General features: G+C 36.4%; 1 protein-coding gene across 4 annotated transcripts in view; it reads right to left on the reverse strand.

The window, feature by feature from the left end:
* Positions 1–3,919: 3,919 nt before the first annotated feature.
* Btbd3 (BTB domain containing 3) overlaps positions 3,920–18,087 on the reverse strand; it is a 30,532-nt gene continuing 16,364 nt past the window's right edge. For 2 of the 4 annotated variants that reach the window (XM_020179629.2, XM_074074339.1), the window contains exons 2-5: positions 12,010–12,292; positions 11,431–11,521; positions 10,741–10,859; positions 3,920–7,870 (exon numbers count right to left, since the gene is read on the reverse strand). In XM_020179629.2, coding sequence (XP_020035218.1) covers positions 6,838–7,870; positions 10,741–10,859; positions 11,431–11,521; positions 12,010–12,152 — 1,386 coding nt within the window. In that variant the 5' untranslated portion in view covers positions 12,153–12,292 and the 3' untranslated portion in view covers positions 3,920–6,837. Of the gene's footprint in view, positions 7,871–10,740; positions 10,860–11,430; positions 11,522–12,009; positions 13,018–18,087 lie in introns of those variants that run through there. The other 2 variants (XM_074074338.1, XM_020179628.2) reach the window with 2 other exon arrangements.

Consider the following 18,087-nt stretch of genomic DNA (forward strand, 5'->3'; position numbering starts at 1 on the left):
ATAATCCCTATGGAGTATAAATTAGCTATGAAGAAGAATGAAATTATGTTATTTGCATGAAAATGAATGCAACTAGATACCATCATGTTAACTGAAATAACCCAGACTGGAAGACAAATATTCCATGTTTCTCTCATATGTGGATCTGTACCTATATATATATATATATATTCAAATATATATATATATATATATATATATATTCAAATATATATATATATATTCAAATGAAAAAGGGGTACTATTTGGGGGTGGAGGAACCAGAAGGAGGGGGAGAGTGGGTGATGACAACCAAAGTACATTATATTCATGTATGAAAATAGAAGAATGAAATCCATTAAAAATTCTTACAAAAAGAGGGGAGGGGGATAAGAGAAATAGAGGAAGGGAACATGACTAAAGTACAATCTATTCATGTATGGAAATATCACAATGAATTCTTTTGTACAATTAATATATGCTAATAAAAATTAAGAAAAGTGACCCCAGCTGATTGAAGTTTCAATAAATGAATGTATGCAAGGCAAGCAGTTTCATGCCAATTTCAGCAAGTCCCCCTTTAAAACCCCACTATACCCTGGGGATCTCCTAGAATCCCACTTCTAGAATTTTCATCTTTCTCTCCATTCCCTGTCTGCTTTAGCCTTCACTTGTATTACTCTAACAGTCCTGACTTCCTCCTGCCACCATTCAGATTCAGTCTGTCCTTCCCATGTTCAGAAAGTTTCTCAAATATAAGGTCTTTATCTGCCTATACTGAAATCTATTCAATGTCACTGCCTTACTTTGAGAGTAAAAGCTGGATAATTTAGCCTTATACGTGAAGTGCTTGCTTCCTGCTCCTGCCAGTTCATTATTGTATTTTAAACCTGGCACACAGTAGATGGTTTCATTCTTCTACATGGACCCTTTTCATGCCACATTGAGCTGTTTGCCATTCTATTCCCCCTTTCTCTCATCCTCCCCACAATTTGTATCAGCAATCTTCACCCAGAAATTCTAATGCATCCTCAAGGCCCAGCCCAAACATCATTTCTTCTTCCACCTTGAAGCTGGTGTGCATGCACCTTTCCTGTGATGTTAGAAGTCACAGCATTCCTCTTACTCCTTAGCTCTACTGATTTGTACCCACAAAGCCCCTTCTCTGTCTACTACTAACTTAGCTCAGCATGGTCTGTAGACAGCAAAGCAGCAACATCATATAGAAGCAGTTGAATATGCAATTTCTCCAGCCCCACCTATGACCAACCAAATTGGACCTCTAGGGATGGGGCCCAGTCATCTATTGATTCTTCGGCATGCTAATAGAACAGCGCCACCCTGGACCAAGTTCTCAAGATTATATATTGCATCTCACTGTTCTCCGACTCGCCAGCCCCTTTTGACAGCTTGGGATGAATCAAAGGATCAATAAAAGATCAATGAATGAAGGAAGGGTGGGTTAATCCTTTGAGTGATTCATTAAACCCTGTCTCTTGTGGGAAGCTAAGTTATACAGGAAACACTATAAATATTCCTAGTCCTTTAATGCCTACACATATTCTTAGAACTATAATTTTTCTTTAAGAATGAAGATCTATGACAACTTCTAATTTTGAATTTGTTAAGGGTCAGTGTATTGCTTCAACACTATAAGGGATGCTGAGATAATTTAAGACAAGAACAAAAATGAGAATTCTTTAAGATGCAGTAATATCTCAAAAGTACATTTTGAAGTCCTCCACGGTATAGAAGGTAGTATCTCTGCTTCAAGCTTTGAAAGATTATTCACACTCCTTCAAACAGTCATTCATTCTTTTGACCATTTTTTGAACATAGTAGTTTAAAAAGGAAAACACAAATTGTATAGTCCCAGTCAAGACTGCTACGTATCAAAATATTATCCCAGATTTTTCTGGTTTCTCACAAAACATTCTTAATGCTATATGATTTTTTGTAGCACTTCCTATTAAAATTAACAAAGCCCCTAGTATGACTTGTTTTTACTTTGTTTCCAGGCATAATTTCACTCCTCTAAAACAACTGATAACTGATATGTCTATTAAATATGAAATAGTCCATCAAGGTAATAAAAAGTATGTCTTAATTTTTAAATAACTCTGTATAGTGTTGTTGCATGGAATTGAAAAAGGACACCATCCTTAGAGTTAACATTTAACATATTTCCAAGTCACGACCATCAGCTTGAAGTGAAATGAGTAACTAGAAAGAACGCTACTATTTAAGTGCTAGCAGTACAATATGCAACTGTAATTATGTCCAATACAGACTTATTTAAAATACAGATTTGACCAAAAAATGACTTGTTTTGTTTAAATATCTTGAGATTTGGGATTTTTTTAGATGGCAGAATACAAAATAGCATCTGCTACTAAAAATGCTATCCACTGGGCATTTAAATAGATAGGCAAATAGACACTGATTCGGACAGTGTGCACATGTGGCCTATTGCCCTCCATCCCCCCACAAAGGTTTAGAAAAGACAACACAAAGGAGTTGCCCACATTGGGTAAATGTACCCAAACATTCTTCTGAGACCTATCTATAGCTGCTGGAGTGTTACACTGCTTGGCATGTGACAGTCAGTAGAGCTCTTAACTTCTTCACAAATACTTTCATCTCACTTTCCTGGCAATTTCTTGATTGAGATACTTTTCACCAGTGCTAATATTGGTTATGGAAATAAATGAGTAAATTCTATTTTTGAAAAATGTCTCTGGTATTAGTTTTGTTAGAATATATTATCCTGAAAAGTAGAGGATAGCTGGAATGCTGAGCAAGAGTAGTAGCTGGCCAATAAATGTAAATGTTTTCAACAAATGTTTAAATGCATTAATTAAAAATCCAAAGTGTGCTTAGCTTTTACTGGAACTCCTCAAAGGCATTCAAAACCTTGCTCTAACAAATATATTTTCAAGACCACTTTTGTCTCCTAAGTTTTATATCATTTATTTCCTCAGAAATGCTTCCCATTTTCTCCCAAGTTTAAGTCCATAGTTTTCCCAGGCAAGCCAGACCTCATCAACTGGGAAGAAAGTGTAATTTCAGTAATTTGTTGATTTTGAACCCCAACAATGAAGGAGGATCATTCCTAATGGTCTTGGGATAATGAAAACAAACATATGTGGATTAAGTTTAAATAGCAACAAAGAAGAGATAATAGTTAAGACTTTTCTGGATTAAAGATTTTTGCAATTCAGGTTGTAACTGTGATTAAGCTGATGAAAATGGGGAGTTTCCAGTTCCCTTATTCTTTGGAATAATTCCAAAATTCTTTTGAGTAGGTATACTGTACAAAGTGAAGTGGTTAAGTGTATACACTGGAGTTCACAATAAACTCTAGTAGAAAAGCATCAGAAAGGTGCAGAGAAAAAAACTTGTAATTATCAATGAGTATGTGGGTGTTATGTATATAATGTACTAGATATGGGGAAACAGAATAGAAGGAAAACTGAGTACATAACAATTATATTCAAAATTCTCATATGACATTTTAAAAACAATCCCTAGATCCATGCTATTATAAGAATGCATGAAGTAGCAGTACTGGTCACATCAGAAGCCAGATGTCGTTCAGTATGAGATCCCCTTAGTACAGAGAGATCCAGACATTAGGGCAAGCACAGCTTCAGAATGCCAGCCAACCACAAATTCCATAACAGGAATATAAATGCATCCATTCACTCCCTCTCATTAACTTAACAGTCAGACTTTGAACAATGCACTTGATTAACATATTCATTGTTCTCTTATGCTTTTGCCTCAAATTTTTCCTTCTTTAGGAATCAAAGGTATCTGAATGCTTAGCAAAACAAATGCTCCTGAGAAACCATGTTGCTAACATGCAGTGGCACAAAATTGCAGGATGATTTTTTTTTACTATTTTAAGGGAGAGACAAATATGCTAAGAAAACAAATCTATGAACCAGCTTTATTTTATTTGCATTTAACATGATTATACACATTCATGTGTCTAACAAGATCTGCACTGTTACATTAAAAATACAGTACAATAACATTCAACATGAGGTACTTCATATTTATATATTTTCCTTCATAAATAATGCTTTAAGCTGCGAAAGTCAAGCACGCTGACGCACAAGTGGCTACAGTGTCTTGAATTAACTGAGCTTATTGAAACACCTTAGAAAATAAAACAGACAGTTCAGTGCAATAATCATGTAGAAATTAGACCATTTACTTAAATACTATTTTAAGATATACTTAAAGAATGTTACATTACAACTGCTAGCCTAGTTACCCTTTATCCCCGTATGAACAACGACAAGGACTGCCAGGTATATTGGGAAAAGCATCTGTAGCATACGCTGTTTAATAAAGCTGTGTTTATACATTAGCTTTGCCTGCCTCGTCAGAACAATGGTTTCTAATTTTAAAAACTACAAATTCAAAATTACCAAAGAAAACAAAGCAAGCACATTAGCTTTCATTCCATTTTGTTACAAATGCAGAATAGGATTTAAAACATAAAATTTCTTATTCTACATAAAATTTTCAAATTTTATCCATGGCTCTTGGCAAAGGACAACCAGATGGTGGATGTGTGTATGTTTTGAAATTAACAACAATTAACATTAAATTAAGTTCTTTTACACCCAGTGTATAGGATCTTGTGGCTTTTACCCAGCAGTTTCTTAGCATGTGGAGGGCAGCTCAGTCACAGGAGCACTGACACAGAGTAGGAAACAAATGACACACTCTAAAGCCATGTCACCCACCTCAACTATTGGATAGGACAAAATTTGTACTACACAATGTTTCTTCTCCTCTGGCTTATGAAACAAGTGCCTTCTAATCAGGTTTACCAATTTTCATGGCAGCTATGGGTTATTGAAATGTTTAACCATAATTTAAAAACAAAATTCTTTGTAGAAATGTTTTTCATTAAAAATGTACCTTTAGTTCATCAACACTTTGCCAAAACTACTGTCTGTTATCTCCCTACTAATAAATTATTGTCAGATAGCTTTGAAAATTGTCCTGGGAGTACTCATCTATAGTCACTACTAACAGCTTTTGATCACTTATGCTAACAGACGTAGGTAGCAACAAAAATGATTAAAACATTTCCCATATTTCCCATAATCCAGTGTTCTCCTCCAACAGGGAAGCAGGCCAAAGGCCATGAGCCCACATCTGCAAAAGAAGTGGCCCAAAAGCACAGTGCATAAGTAATGACAGTCACATATTGGGCCTTGTTGGGGCCAGCAGGGGGACCATTCTTGTCCCACTCCTCACTAGCCAGGCAGGGAGGAGGCAATTCCTGAGTAGGCACACACACTTGCATGCGCATGGGTGTGCAGGCACACACACCCCAGGACTAACCCCTTGCTCCAGACAAGCCAGTTTTGGGCTTGCAGAGCAGGAGAAGGAGGCGGCCAGGGACCACACTCTGGGTGGTGGAGAAAGCCATCTCAGGAGCACACTGAGCAGAAAACTGCCCAGAAACACATGGATACTGCAACTCGAAGTGATCATACTGGACAATGCCAGGGTCAGAGGCACTAAACCAAAATAAGCCATCACTGAAGGAGAATCTTTTAATGAGCTTTTCCCTCCTTTGCTTACATTATCCATGGACAAATAAGAGAGCTGGATGTGATGCTGATCCAGTGAATATTAGTTATAAACAAGTATGTTTCTTTAAACCAGTTTTCAAAAACCCTGCAAGAATATATGGCACTTTAAGATGGCCAGAGGCCAGGTCCTAGCAGTCCAGGAACAGCACAGTCATAATCAACAAATAAGATAGCATATGGTCAAAGATCAGATAAATAATATTTCTGCCTTAAAAAAAAAAAACATTTTACCACATTATCATGTAGTGCTACAAAACTGTTACTTCACTCCTCTAAAGAACTGTTTGGTCCTCTTTTAATAGGAAGAACGGTAACAGGAATTTTATACAATATGACTTAAAAAACAAGCAAATTATGGGGATCCAAAGCTGCCTGGCAAGAAGAGTTTGGCTTTTTCAAACTGCATATTCTAATATGTCAGCAAACTATCTGTAGTACGGGACTTATTGGGGGATCCTTTTAAAACCTATTTTCAGTGTAAATTAGTAGGTGTTCAACATTTTTTCTATTGATAATGAAATTTTGTAATTTGGTTTTCTAAAAGAAGTGCCTATGTTGCAGTGTCTTGTCTTCTACACAAAAAGAATATTTAATCTGCTTTGTAGTAGAAGTTATGGCCTGAACAAACACCCAATTGCTTGCTTTCCTATTTAATATTAACACTTCCAATTATTTAATATATAACAACCATACGAGTTTAAGACTTAAAAGAAAAAAGAAAAAAAAAAAGCAAAGCCCAGAGCAACAAATTAAAAAAAAATAAAGTAAAAGGTAAACATGACTTCTTTCTACTTTCTAAATTACTTGTTACAAAGCAAAAGTTCTTTCAAAATTGTATACTGAAGTTTACCTGTGTTTTTGGAGGAAGGGACTATTTCCATTCACAAATAAAAAATTCAAAAGGAAAGTGAAGTGATCCAAAATTTTCTTTAGAGGGATAAAACTGGGATGGGTGGCAGGGCACTTGGAAGAACATAAAATCTCCCCAGATGTACAGATAAAATTCTGAAAACCAAAGCCTTAGTAAGAACTTGGCTCTTCTAAGCATTTAGTTAAAAGCGGAATGCTGCATTTTAGCCTGTACATAATTAAAATGTTAAAAGAAATTAGAATATGCCTACTGCTTCATTCATTACAAATTACCTGCGCTGATCACACATCTGCAGATGAGCTAAGCATTAAGTAAGCAGGGACCAGATGTGCACCTCGAGCTCACACTACTTGGGAAAGTGAAGGTTCAAGCATAGAATATAAGTTCAGGGATCTGCCCTCCTTGTACCCCAGTGCCATTGGTACTATCTGAGGAGCACTGAAACTGAACAGTCACTTTGCCACACTGAACTTCCGTCATGCCTTCTTGCCCAAAGTAGCTGAGTTCATTGCCATCCAGTATCACGCTGGCTGTGTAGAAGGTGTCTGGCTCGATCTGCACTGGGTACTCAAACCACACGGGGAAGGTATTGCTGGATCCATCTGAGAAGTACTTGCTCAAGTTCTGCCCCAGGACAACACCCTGCCGCTTGAGTTCAATCTTGGCACTGTACTCTGCAGAGCCACAGCTGGAGCCATATAGCCCAAAGCCTGCGATGAACACTCTTTTGTCCACTGCAAACTGGATGCTGTCACATCGACCCCGATAACGCCACTGATTGCTCCGATAGGCACATGACTGGAAACGGTGACAGCGCTGGGGGACAAGGCCCTTACGGGCCTTACTCACAAACTGCAACTCGGGCTTTTTGGCTGCAGTGTACCAGAGGAAGATGTCATTGGTCTCATTGAGAGTTAATACTCCAGACTGTGCAGCACCATTTGCAAAGTCATCAAGGGCCATGGTGGGTATGCGGATCAAGTAAAGTGCCTTTCCTAGAACCTTGCGTTTATTTTCAATGCTCAAAGCCAGATCTTGTCGCTGGCATTCTACTTCAGCCCAGTTGAGAGCGGCCTCAAAAACCACAATTTCTTTGGCATTCAGAGTTTCCCTGCGGAGTATACTTTCTAATGTCTGGAAGTCGATGTCGCAGAATCCCTCAGACTTGAGTGCTAACTCGGCCTGGGCATCAATCACCTCCCAGCAACGCTGTGTCAGGTCTGGCTCCTCAAACAGGCAGCTCTGGGAGAGGAGCACACAGGCATTCTTGGCACTCAGGCTGGTCTCCAGGAAATTAACACAGGCTCTTGCAAGGTGAGGGACAATGTACTTTTTGGCAGCATACAGTGTGGCCAGCACTGTGTCAGCAGCCAAGTCAATTTCATCACAATAGATATATCTGAAGGAAAGCATACAACATATAAATGAAATTTTCACAAGATGAGGATACCCAGCAAGAAGCATCTACTTTCAAGTTTGTTCCAATAACATCATCTACGTGACAGTTATTACAAACATGTTTAAAGAAACATTTGAAATACATTAATAAATTATTAATATTTTAGCTCAGTAGTAAGTTTATAATTAAAGGCATTAACTTTGTGTTAACACTCTAACCTCGCTTACAAGCTGCATTCAGTGTCTTCAGTACCTGAAAAAGAACTCTATATCAGAAAAAGGCAGTATTAGAAAACAAATAACAAAAATCTAATATACATACTATATTATATTTTATCAAATAGTCCCTATGTTTTAAGGATAATGTGTGTGTGTATATAAATATATACATGTATATATATTTTAAAAATTATAAAATTTTTCTGCACATTCAGATAAAAACAATTGCCTCTAATACTATAATGTCAGCAATAATTGCACCTTGATGCTTTTGGATTTTTCCTAAATACAAAATAAAAGTTGGTGTTAAATATTTTTAAGTAGTTTCTAGTTCAATGAATTGTCAAATATGGACTTCAATGCTTTCTTCCAATTAACTTTACATAAAATTCAAAACTTTGTACCTGTTTTTTAAATCTAAACTTCTAACTCTTCTTTCTCCTCATACATTCTTTCTACTTTCAGAATTAAAGCATGTATTATTTCCAGATGTATTAATTAAAAGATAACAAAGGAAAGCCTAAGGGTACATTGCTTCTGTGAACTGTGCCATCTCAGGAGATGACACACTTCTTGGTGTTTGGAGGATGGTGGCAATTTTCCAAAATGATATGTAAAGGCAGAAATGATCATCTGCTTCTCTTAGATTGCTGTGGATGGTGTAAGAAACAGAACTACATGTGTGAAAAATACTAATATTTAACTTTTAAATTGTTCTAGCTAAAACATACAGTACTTTTTCTGTAGTTTTCCTTTACTGTATTTCATTTTAACACACACAATTTAGGATATCAGCGATAACTTTTGCAAGAAAATACAGAAACACAAGGATGCAAAGACAAAAATGTCCAGTCAAAACTGGAATGCCTTTCTGTGCCCAGGAAATCTTTTTCTTCCATGATGGGCTAAGCCAGCTACCACAGGCCTGCAGATCAGTTATATTTTGACCAACAGCCCATGGGGAGCATCTAGGAACATAGTCAGGACTTAGTAGCTCTGGACTGTCAAAGAAATAGCTATCCCCTTTTCTTGACAACCTCTTTTCCAGGAATCTGATTATTCACCCACAATGTAGGAGGAAGGAAACCTCTCATCACTATCTTAACTTTGGCATGGCAGCAAATGGTACCTTACTGCATTTTTAGTCTTACCACCTTATGTGGACTACATATGTAATTTTAAAAAACTGTATGAATATGTGCTCTAGGTAATAAATCTATGAGAAAAGATACATGACAAATGATGATTCAAATGATTTGGATGAGAAGCAGCTCTTTGCTGTTCCTGCTTATGTTTCCTGATGAGGCATATGTCTACAACGACACAGTGCTCTACTTGACTGCAGTAAAGTCAACATGCTGAACTAGTGCTGCATTCTACTCAACAGCAAATCCCACCAGTTCATACACAAAGCTGACTTCACTTGGTGGCAAGGACAGGGATTCTTACAGGTCAAAGTGATGTCTGTACAGACATCTCTAAAAGATTGCGAAGGTTTAAAAAATGGTGGAGTAGTTTAGGTTTTGGTACTTGACATGTTCATTTGCCTTTAATTGCCCTGCCTCCCACTGTGGAAAGTTCCAGTCAGCAGCAATTAGATTTCAAAAGTATAATATGAACAAATAATTACTTTTAAGCTCTAAAACTAACTGTAACTTATTTTCAGTAGACATTAAATAATACATAGCAACATTTTAACTATTTGTGGGAGGACTGTTCAACTTGATCCACTAAGTTATTATTTTCAACATTTTATTTATTCCAGTGAACTGAAATCTCTATCTAAGCAGTAGATAACTTTAAACTCAATACTTTAATGTGCTAGAAATACAGAATAAAAAATATCAGATAACATAATTTAGAGTAATAACTGCTTTTAATTACATGGTAGACTACCCCATTGTCTAGCATCAGTACATGGCAAAGATGACTCTATTTACCTGGTTAACATATATCAGTCTGCAAAGACCTACTAGATATAAAACTCATTTTATAAACATATAATATACTTTACACATATATTTCTCTATTATCAATTGATGATTATCTGTATAAATCCATGACTATTCATACCTCTCAAAAATTTCTCCTCTATTATCAAGTGTAGATGTTTCTTACCCTAGAGAAAGAGTGTCCAATTCTGTATGTCATTTGTGTGTACACAAATATCAGATTATTTCAACAAATATTAAGTTCTGCATTTGCTGCTAGGAGATAACAACTCTTAGGAAACTTGGAAATTTCCCAATTCGTGGTATAAGTATATAATTTCTATACTTGTAAAGAAAAAATGTCTTCCTTTGAAGACTTCTTCATGCATACTGCTTTTAGAGAACATGTTCTATTAAATAATGCCTACACCTGAAAGCTATTTTTCTATAATTGTAAGTCATTAAAAGCAAAATTGCTACACATGCATTTGCCCCCAAATCTTATGCAAGGTGTGATTATAAATGCTTGCATCATTCTACATGCCTTCCTCTGAAAGATGAACAGTAGTTTTTTTTCCCCCAAAAATGTTTACAAGATAAGCAGCACCCTCTTTCTTTAGAATCTCCTTTCTGTTATGCAGAACTGACATATAACTTTGAAGCTGGGAGAGTACAAGTACAGGATAAACAAACTCTTTCCAAACACACAAATAATGCTTACTTCAGCATAGCAAGAAAAGCAGCAGGTTCGACATCTGGTATACGGATTTCATCTTTGTCCTCAGCAAGTTCTCCGTAAAACATTGCATGGAACACAGAGCTCCCAACAGCTAAAACATACTGTGGAAACAGGGAAATCTTATTTCATGCACTAAATTGAAAGCATTTTCTCCAAATAAACCCAGAAAAATAACTAAAGCAGTCATGCTTAGTGGACATAGAGTATCTAAACTTGTTTCTTTGAAAAAGCCATGGTACAGGGTATCTTGCCAGGGAAGCATAAGATGTTCACATAAAACACTCTTTATGGTAATTATCTAAAAGCTTAGCAAAACTAATGCATAGATCCCTCATTGCAAAATAAATAAATAAATAAATAAACAAACAAACAAAACTAAAGCTTATTTAACTGATTTCTATGAGAAGGGTAAACACGACTTTCTTGTCACAACTTCCTATAACTGGAGAGTTAAGAGAGCATGTTTTTGTGTGATATATAAAACAGTAGAGAAGGAAACAAAGAAAAATTTAAGCGTGGCCAAAGTCCTTTGGAGAGGGTACGTTTCTCTATAATCGGGTGAAACATGCACTGCCTGTCATCGGCAAGCTGCCCACATCAAGTTCCAGACTGACTGAGAGAGTCCCTCTTTGTAAATCTCAAGACTAAATCAGTAATGCAGCTGTTGCTTACTTTGTGTCCTGGCAACCGCTGAGTCCCACCTGGTGGCCCAACCACAAAATGTACATCTGCCATCAAATCATTATTGAACATCACTGCATTTCTATAAACAGAGGCAATTCATTAATTCACAGCAGCCAGCATTCTTAACATCCCCTTCCCCAACATAGGAAACCTACAAGAGTCACAGGCTAAGCAACAGTTTAATAACTTCACTGCAAAGCACACATACAGATTCTACTAAACAACCTTGTTTGTAATCATTGCAAACACATGGGAAGTATCTAAAGTTTAAAAAAAAAAAGTTACACGAACTTTTATATGCCTAAGAACAAATAAAAGGTTTCTATCTTCTATGGTCCGTAGATACAACCCTGTCATTTAAATGTTACAGCTTGCAAAAACATTTTTATCTAAGAGGGAAACAGCTGTAGTGTTTTGGAAAAAATACAAGGCAGTTTTCCATTACCAGCAAAGCTTCTGGGAAAAGAGGAAACACAGATTTGTGTTAAAATATATTACAGGTCCTACAATTGCAGAAACTTCAACACAGGAAAACTTTTAAAGTAAACATGATGGCTCGGCACTTACCTTTCTCTGATTGTGGGGTAAAGACCCTGCCAATTGGGGGCCGGGATAAGGTTGTTGTTACTGAGATTCTGCTGGTGGTACTGCTGGACAGTGGAGCTACTGGAGTTGGCTGGTTTTTTACGAGGGAATATATCAGCAGCCATCTTCTTCTTCTTTTTAGTCTTCAAGGTAATTATTTCATAACAAACTGGGGGCAACTTGCTGCTGCTGCTGCTGCTGCTGTTACTGCTACTGCTGGTATTTGTTTTCTTTGAGCTTTTCTTGGACCTGTTCTTTACCGTCTCTGGAAGCATCAAGAAGAAGGTGAGACATTTCATGTTCTTTTCCTTGTCATCTACCATGAGTACAGTATGTCCCTCTTTAGAGCTAGATATTCCAAATTGGCTCAAACATCAAGAAAAAGAGGCTAAGCCAGAGCTAAGATGTTAATAGAAACCAATAAGCTGATATTTTGCTTCTTTTCTCAGCCAGGCAAGGTGACCTTTTCACTATGTTGAATAGAAACTGGCTTTAAGTTTTATCCAGTACTGGGTCTGTTAAATACATCCCCATCATGACTTCTGTTTCTCTTACTTGCTCATAAAAATAAGCGCTTTCTAGATCACCTGAAAGTGCTACACTGAGCAAAGATGACAGAGAGAGCTGTAGCACTTGTTTTCTGAATTAGGTTAGCAAGATGTACTGGAGCCGAGTGAGCGAGCGAGGGAGTCTGTTCAGCCGGCTGAAGTTGTATGGTGAATGGATCGGAGGAGAGGAGAGTAGGTATTACAGCCCTGCAGATGGAGTCAGCCAGCCAGTGCTCAGAGCCAATAGCTGAAGTCACCAATCATGATTGGACCAAGTAAAACAGTGACACCTATTGTAACGTGCATAGTTCTGATATTAAAGGAACAGCAGCTGCATTTTCTTGTCTACGTATATTTAAATAAGCTAAGCAACATATGAAATAAATGTATTTGAAAACAGGAAGGGAGGAGTTTATGTACACAGATTTCTCTTTAGTATACGTTATATTTTCATTTTCTCAGCTAAATAAGCAGGACCAATTAACAAAGAAGAGAATATATACATCTACTCTATACTTCTGGTAAGAAAGATATTTTCCAGCAGCATCTACTTTCAAATATTCCAAACAAAATCCTCTTAACTATAAACAAGTAAAGATTAATAACAGCAAATCCATACCAAACACATTTATTACAGCTTAAAGGGAGAGGGTTTTATTTTTTCTCTTTTTTTCAGGGTCTTTGAATCCAAGATGTATTCTGATGCAAACGAGAGAAAGACGATGTGTTCAGTTTACCTTTCAATGTTTTCTAGCTCCAACAGGGATCTTTGACAGGAGTCCCACATCACAAAACACTGTTAATTAGGATAAGATTATTTCTGTACGCTTTGCTGCACTGAAGCAGAAGACAGATTCTAAATGTAAAAATAACATTCAAATGAGATGAATCTGGTAATCAGTGTTTAAAAGCTGTAATTCACTAAAGATATGTCAGATGGGGCCGTTTTCAGAATTTCAAAATTCAACTTAACTGTTATGGTTACATTTAATCTTGCTATAATTTTAAAGAATATAATCCATAGAACCAAAAATAAGGCTATTTAAAATGATAAATGTCTGATGCTGCCTAGTAAAAGTACAAACAGGTAATCTCTGTTGTGGATCAGAATATAAGCTCCTATATGATTTTCATAGCTGTAAATCCCCCAATAATTTCTAGTATAAAAAAACAAAAACACCTGCTAGAGGTTCTACACATGCTTATTTGTTTGTAAAAAGGGACTAAGCAAGATATTTAATCTTATCCCTATCTATTTTGATTACTCCCATTTGTTCAAAATGCAGCAGTAAATTTCTGGCACCCCCATAGAATGTATCTGTCAAAACCACAGCACTGTTTGCTGCACAATATTCATCTGAATAGTAACTGCAACTAAGCAAGAACTCAGCAAATGAGTACTATGGTTATTGTTATAATTAATAAGCTAATAAAGACTATACACCAGAAATTAGTCTTTACATCCCTAGGATTGTCATTATCACCACCATCATTAAAACTATTTGCAAAGCCACAGTAAAACATACTGTGTAAGAAAGACATGGACCCCAGTCCAATGTCTCCAGTCCCCATTTTAGAGGAACCCTGAATGCTTCTTAAGCCTTAAAATTATTGGCTCTATCAACTGCAGGGCTAACACATCATATATCTATGCACCGGCAAATCACCTTCAAACACACTTAGTAGTACAAGGTTTCTTCCTAGAAACCAGTTTCAAAACATCTGGAAAAAGACTTGAAGAAGAAACAAGTAGTTCTTATTTAAGGTAGCTATTCAGAATACAGTTAAAACCAAAGAACTACCTCCACCACAGCTGAACTGCTTGATCATACCCCTCCTTGGAAAGCCCCAACACAGGGCAGGTACTTCAGACTGGAATTAATCTCATGCGTGTATTTCTAACAAATCTAGTATCTGGCTTTTCGGGTCAGAAGTAATCAATTGGAATGGAAAGGACCAGTCACTTTGAAGCAGACATTACTAATTGGCATCTAAATAAAAAAGACAAAAAAAAAAACAAAAATAAAAGAACATAGAAGGCCTTATAATTTTAATTCATTTTGCATGTAGCTCAACATTCACCAGAGCCCTCCAAAATCCATGGCTCTTACAATCACTAAGTTCAAAAAACAAAAGTGCTTATAATAGTCTGAGAAAGAAAATTATGTAATATTTTAGAAAATGAACATTTCAGGCATTTGGAAAATTAAGTTTTGTAGAAAAGCATGAAAATCCAAGTTAAATTAACTAGTGCTAACTCTAAATCTCCTACAAAAGTGCTAAAGAGGGGCATTACAGAGGCTTAAGTGGAGAATGATAACAATAGAAAAATTATCTAGCATTGTCTTTTCTTGTCACAAGAATAAGGAAGGTAATACAGGTGTTTGCTACTGAAAGTGTAGTCCGAGGACCAGCAGCAACATCCTCCAGGAGCCTTTAAGGAACCCAGAATCTCAGTCAGATTCTTGAGATCCTTCATAAAATTGGTTTACGTTCAAGTTTGAGAAAACCTCATAGAGGTAACTAGGAATTATTAGTGACTTCCCAAAGATTCCCATATATGTTGTCAAGTTTTGCATTCAGCTGTCAACTGAATTAACAAATCAATCAAAATAATTTAATTTGGTTGAGACATGAAACTCAACCCCTTATATCTTGTTCTGAAATTCTTCTGATTAAATGTCAAATTTTTATGATTTAGGTGTGCAGACAGACAACTATGAATGCCCAAGATATTTGTCCATTCTCTGGAAAAGAAGCTCAAGCCCATATTATATCAAAAGATACTAATAGAGATAATTTTAGTAGGAAAAATAAAGGGCTCAAAAATGCCAGTTGAAGCAGACAAACTATGTAATATTTTCAGATAACCTAGTTCACAATTCAATTTAAATTAAAAAAAACTATCAACACATCACATCAAAATCATCAATTAAGCAATGTGGCTCGATCCTAGATGGGCCACCTAAAGGAAAATAAAATGGGGAGGGAGGTAACTGAACAAATTATTTAGCACTTAAGGACCTCAGCTTCCTAAAGCTATAAAATGAAGAAGATCACTTAGTATAGATGAGTGTTTCTCAAGCTTTAAGCTCAATGTACAGTAAGAAATGCATTTTATATTCTAACTTAGTACTAACACATAGATGCACACAAACTAGAACAGTTCAAAAACAAAACATACTCAAGTAATTTCTATTTTATTCCTTTTTCTTTAGATTTTAATGTTGGTCTTGATCCATTCAATAGTTCTCATGACCACAGTTAAGAAACACTAGCCTAGATTATTTAGGGGTCACTTAAAGCTGAACATTCAGGGTTGTTCTCCCCCAATCAAGAATTTGGACTAGGAAGTACCAAAAGAAAAGGCAGACAATCCTATTTACTTAATAGTGTTACCATGAAAGCCCTCAAATTGCATGCAAAATTGTAGATTTACTTTTCTGGAAACAATAATGATAGCTTTAATATGTCCTTTTGAGTAGTCCATGATCTATAACACAATAAAATGTGAAACAATCTAGTATTGATTTGAATATACACAATTTTAGTATCATTTTGTTCTCTGCTTTAATTTCTATAGTCTACTACATTAAATAGAAATTATGGCTTTTCTTACTTGTATAAATATTAAGGTTAAAATTTCATTATTTAGTCTGTAACCCAAACATATTGCCTACTGTGTTGAAGGGTAATAAAGGGTAACAACCCAGTATCTACTGTCAAATTTTACCTCTAAAATTTCTTTCCTACTAGCATCTTCTCAGTTGTTCCTATCTATCCCTCTTGGATTTTATAGCCATTGTGAGACATAATCTGCCTTAATGAGGTAAATAGGTCAAGAAGCCCATCAATCTTTAATGAAAGTATTCCCAAAATATACCTTGCTGATCATGCGGCATATTAGGTACTGGGCATACAGTTAGGAAAACTAAGAACCAAGCTGAAAAGGTTAGTTAATAGTGGGTTTCAGTTGATTTTATAATTGACAGAAAGTAGAATCACAATTACCTATTTCCACTCAATTCTCAATTAACAGCAAAATTACCAACAGAATTTAAAATCACTTAGAACACCCTTTTCACTACTGGAAGGTTTGCCAGCCCTCCTACCTTTAGTACAATTATCTTTAGGCTGAGGACGTGAATGAGGTTTGGGAACTCTCAAAATCATAGCAGCTCCTGTCTCAAAGACAAGGCAACTGAATGTCGGACGTTTAAGGGAATGATGAATGAAAAGTCCACAGTTATGGAGTTAGGCAACACCTGGCCTGAAAGGCCGATCTGCTTGCCATGTTCTGTTTGTTTCACTCACTCTGATTTACACCCATAGCAATCACCTCACACCCTTACATAAGCCTCTGTTTATATTTCTAATCTACTATAAAAGAAAAATGTATGTGCAAAGTTTACAAAAATGAAAGCCATGAGCACACACAGTCTCACACCCCCTGTAGGACACACTACAGGAAAGAATGCAGAAAGGATACTTTCTGGAAATAAATGGGGAGAACCTCTAACAGGAAGGAACAGCCATGAGGAAGCTGGTGAAAAACAGAAGAGACTCTCCAGGTAAATAGAAAGTTAGAAAACCAGCCATTCATGGCTAACATCAAGTTCTATGCTACAATACTGACAATGCTGGCAACTCTTGTTTAACTTGCTCTAACTCTGGATTCCTTGTCTGGACTTGTATATGGCTTACTAAAAGACACCTAAAAAACAACTGTACTGAGCTTAGCTGAGGTTTAAACAGGGCAAGGTAGACTTAAGTAATATCTATCAATTCCAAAACAGATTTGTAGAATATAACAGACAAAAGTAATCTGATAAATGTGATGGGAGAGTGGTTTTTTGTTTTACTCTTCCTTTTAATACAAAACAAAACTCATGTTTGTGATCTGGGAGGCAAAAAGATAAGCTACAAACTGTTGGCAGTTCCTAAAGATTGCAGTGGCTGCTGAAAAACATACGTGTTCTAAATTTGAATAAATATGGAGTCAAGCACTGGCAGCACATACAGGGAAAAAAGCAAGAGCCAATAACAAGTGACATTAAGGTTAGTTACTTAGTATCTATAAGCCTCATTTTCCTCATCTGACAAATGGGGTAATTATAGTAAACCCCTCTCAGGTTTACTATAAAGGCAAGATTATGTTTATGAAAGCACTTTGATAAAAGTTGGTAAAGCTCTTATTAGGAGCATAATAAAGGTAAGCTCTTATTAGGAGCGACTGTACCCAAGCAGTAAACATCATTTGTGCTACAACCATTCAAAGCACAAAAACCCCAAGAATCTGGTTCCCTATCCTAGCACCCCTTCCAGCTGTACAACTACTGACATTTCATCTCAGCTCCAGGCTTGCTCTAGCCACCCCCCACTGTGGGCCAAACAGGTCCAAAGTGGCTACAAATCTTGTTCCCATTTTTTAAGTGACTCAATAATCAAGATTCATGTTGTGCATTTTCAAAGTTCACACCAATGTCTAAATTTTGTAGCATTATTTCCAAAT

This window comes from Castor canadensis, chromosome 5 (assembly GCF_047511655.1).
Source record: "Castor canadensis chromosome 5, mCasCan1.hap1v2, whole genome shotgun sequence".
Classification (NCBI taxonomy): domain Eukaryota; kingdom Metazoa; phylum Chordata; class Mammalia; order Rodentia; family Castoridae; genus Castor; species Castor canadensis.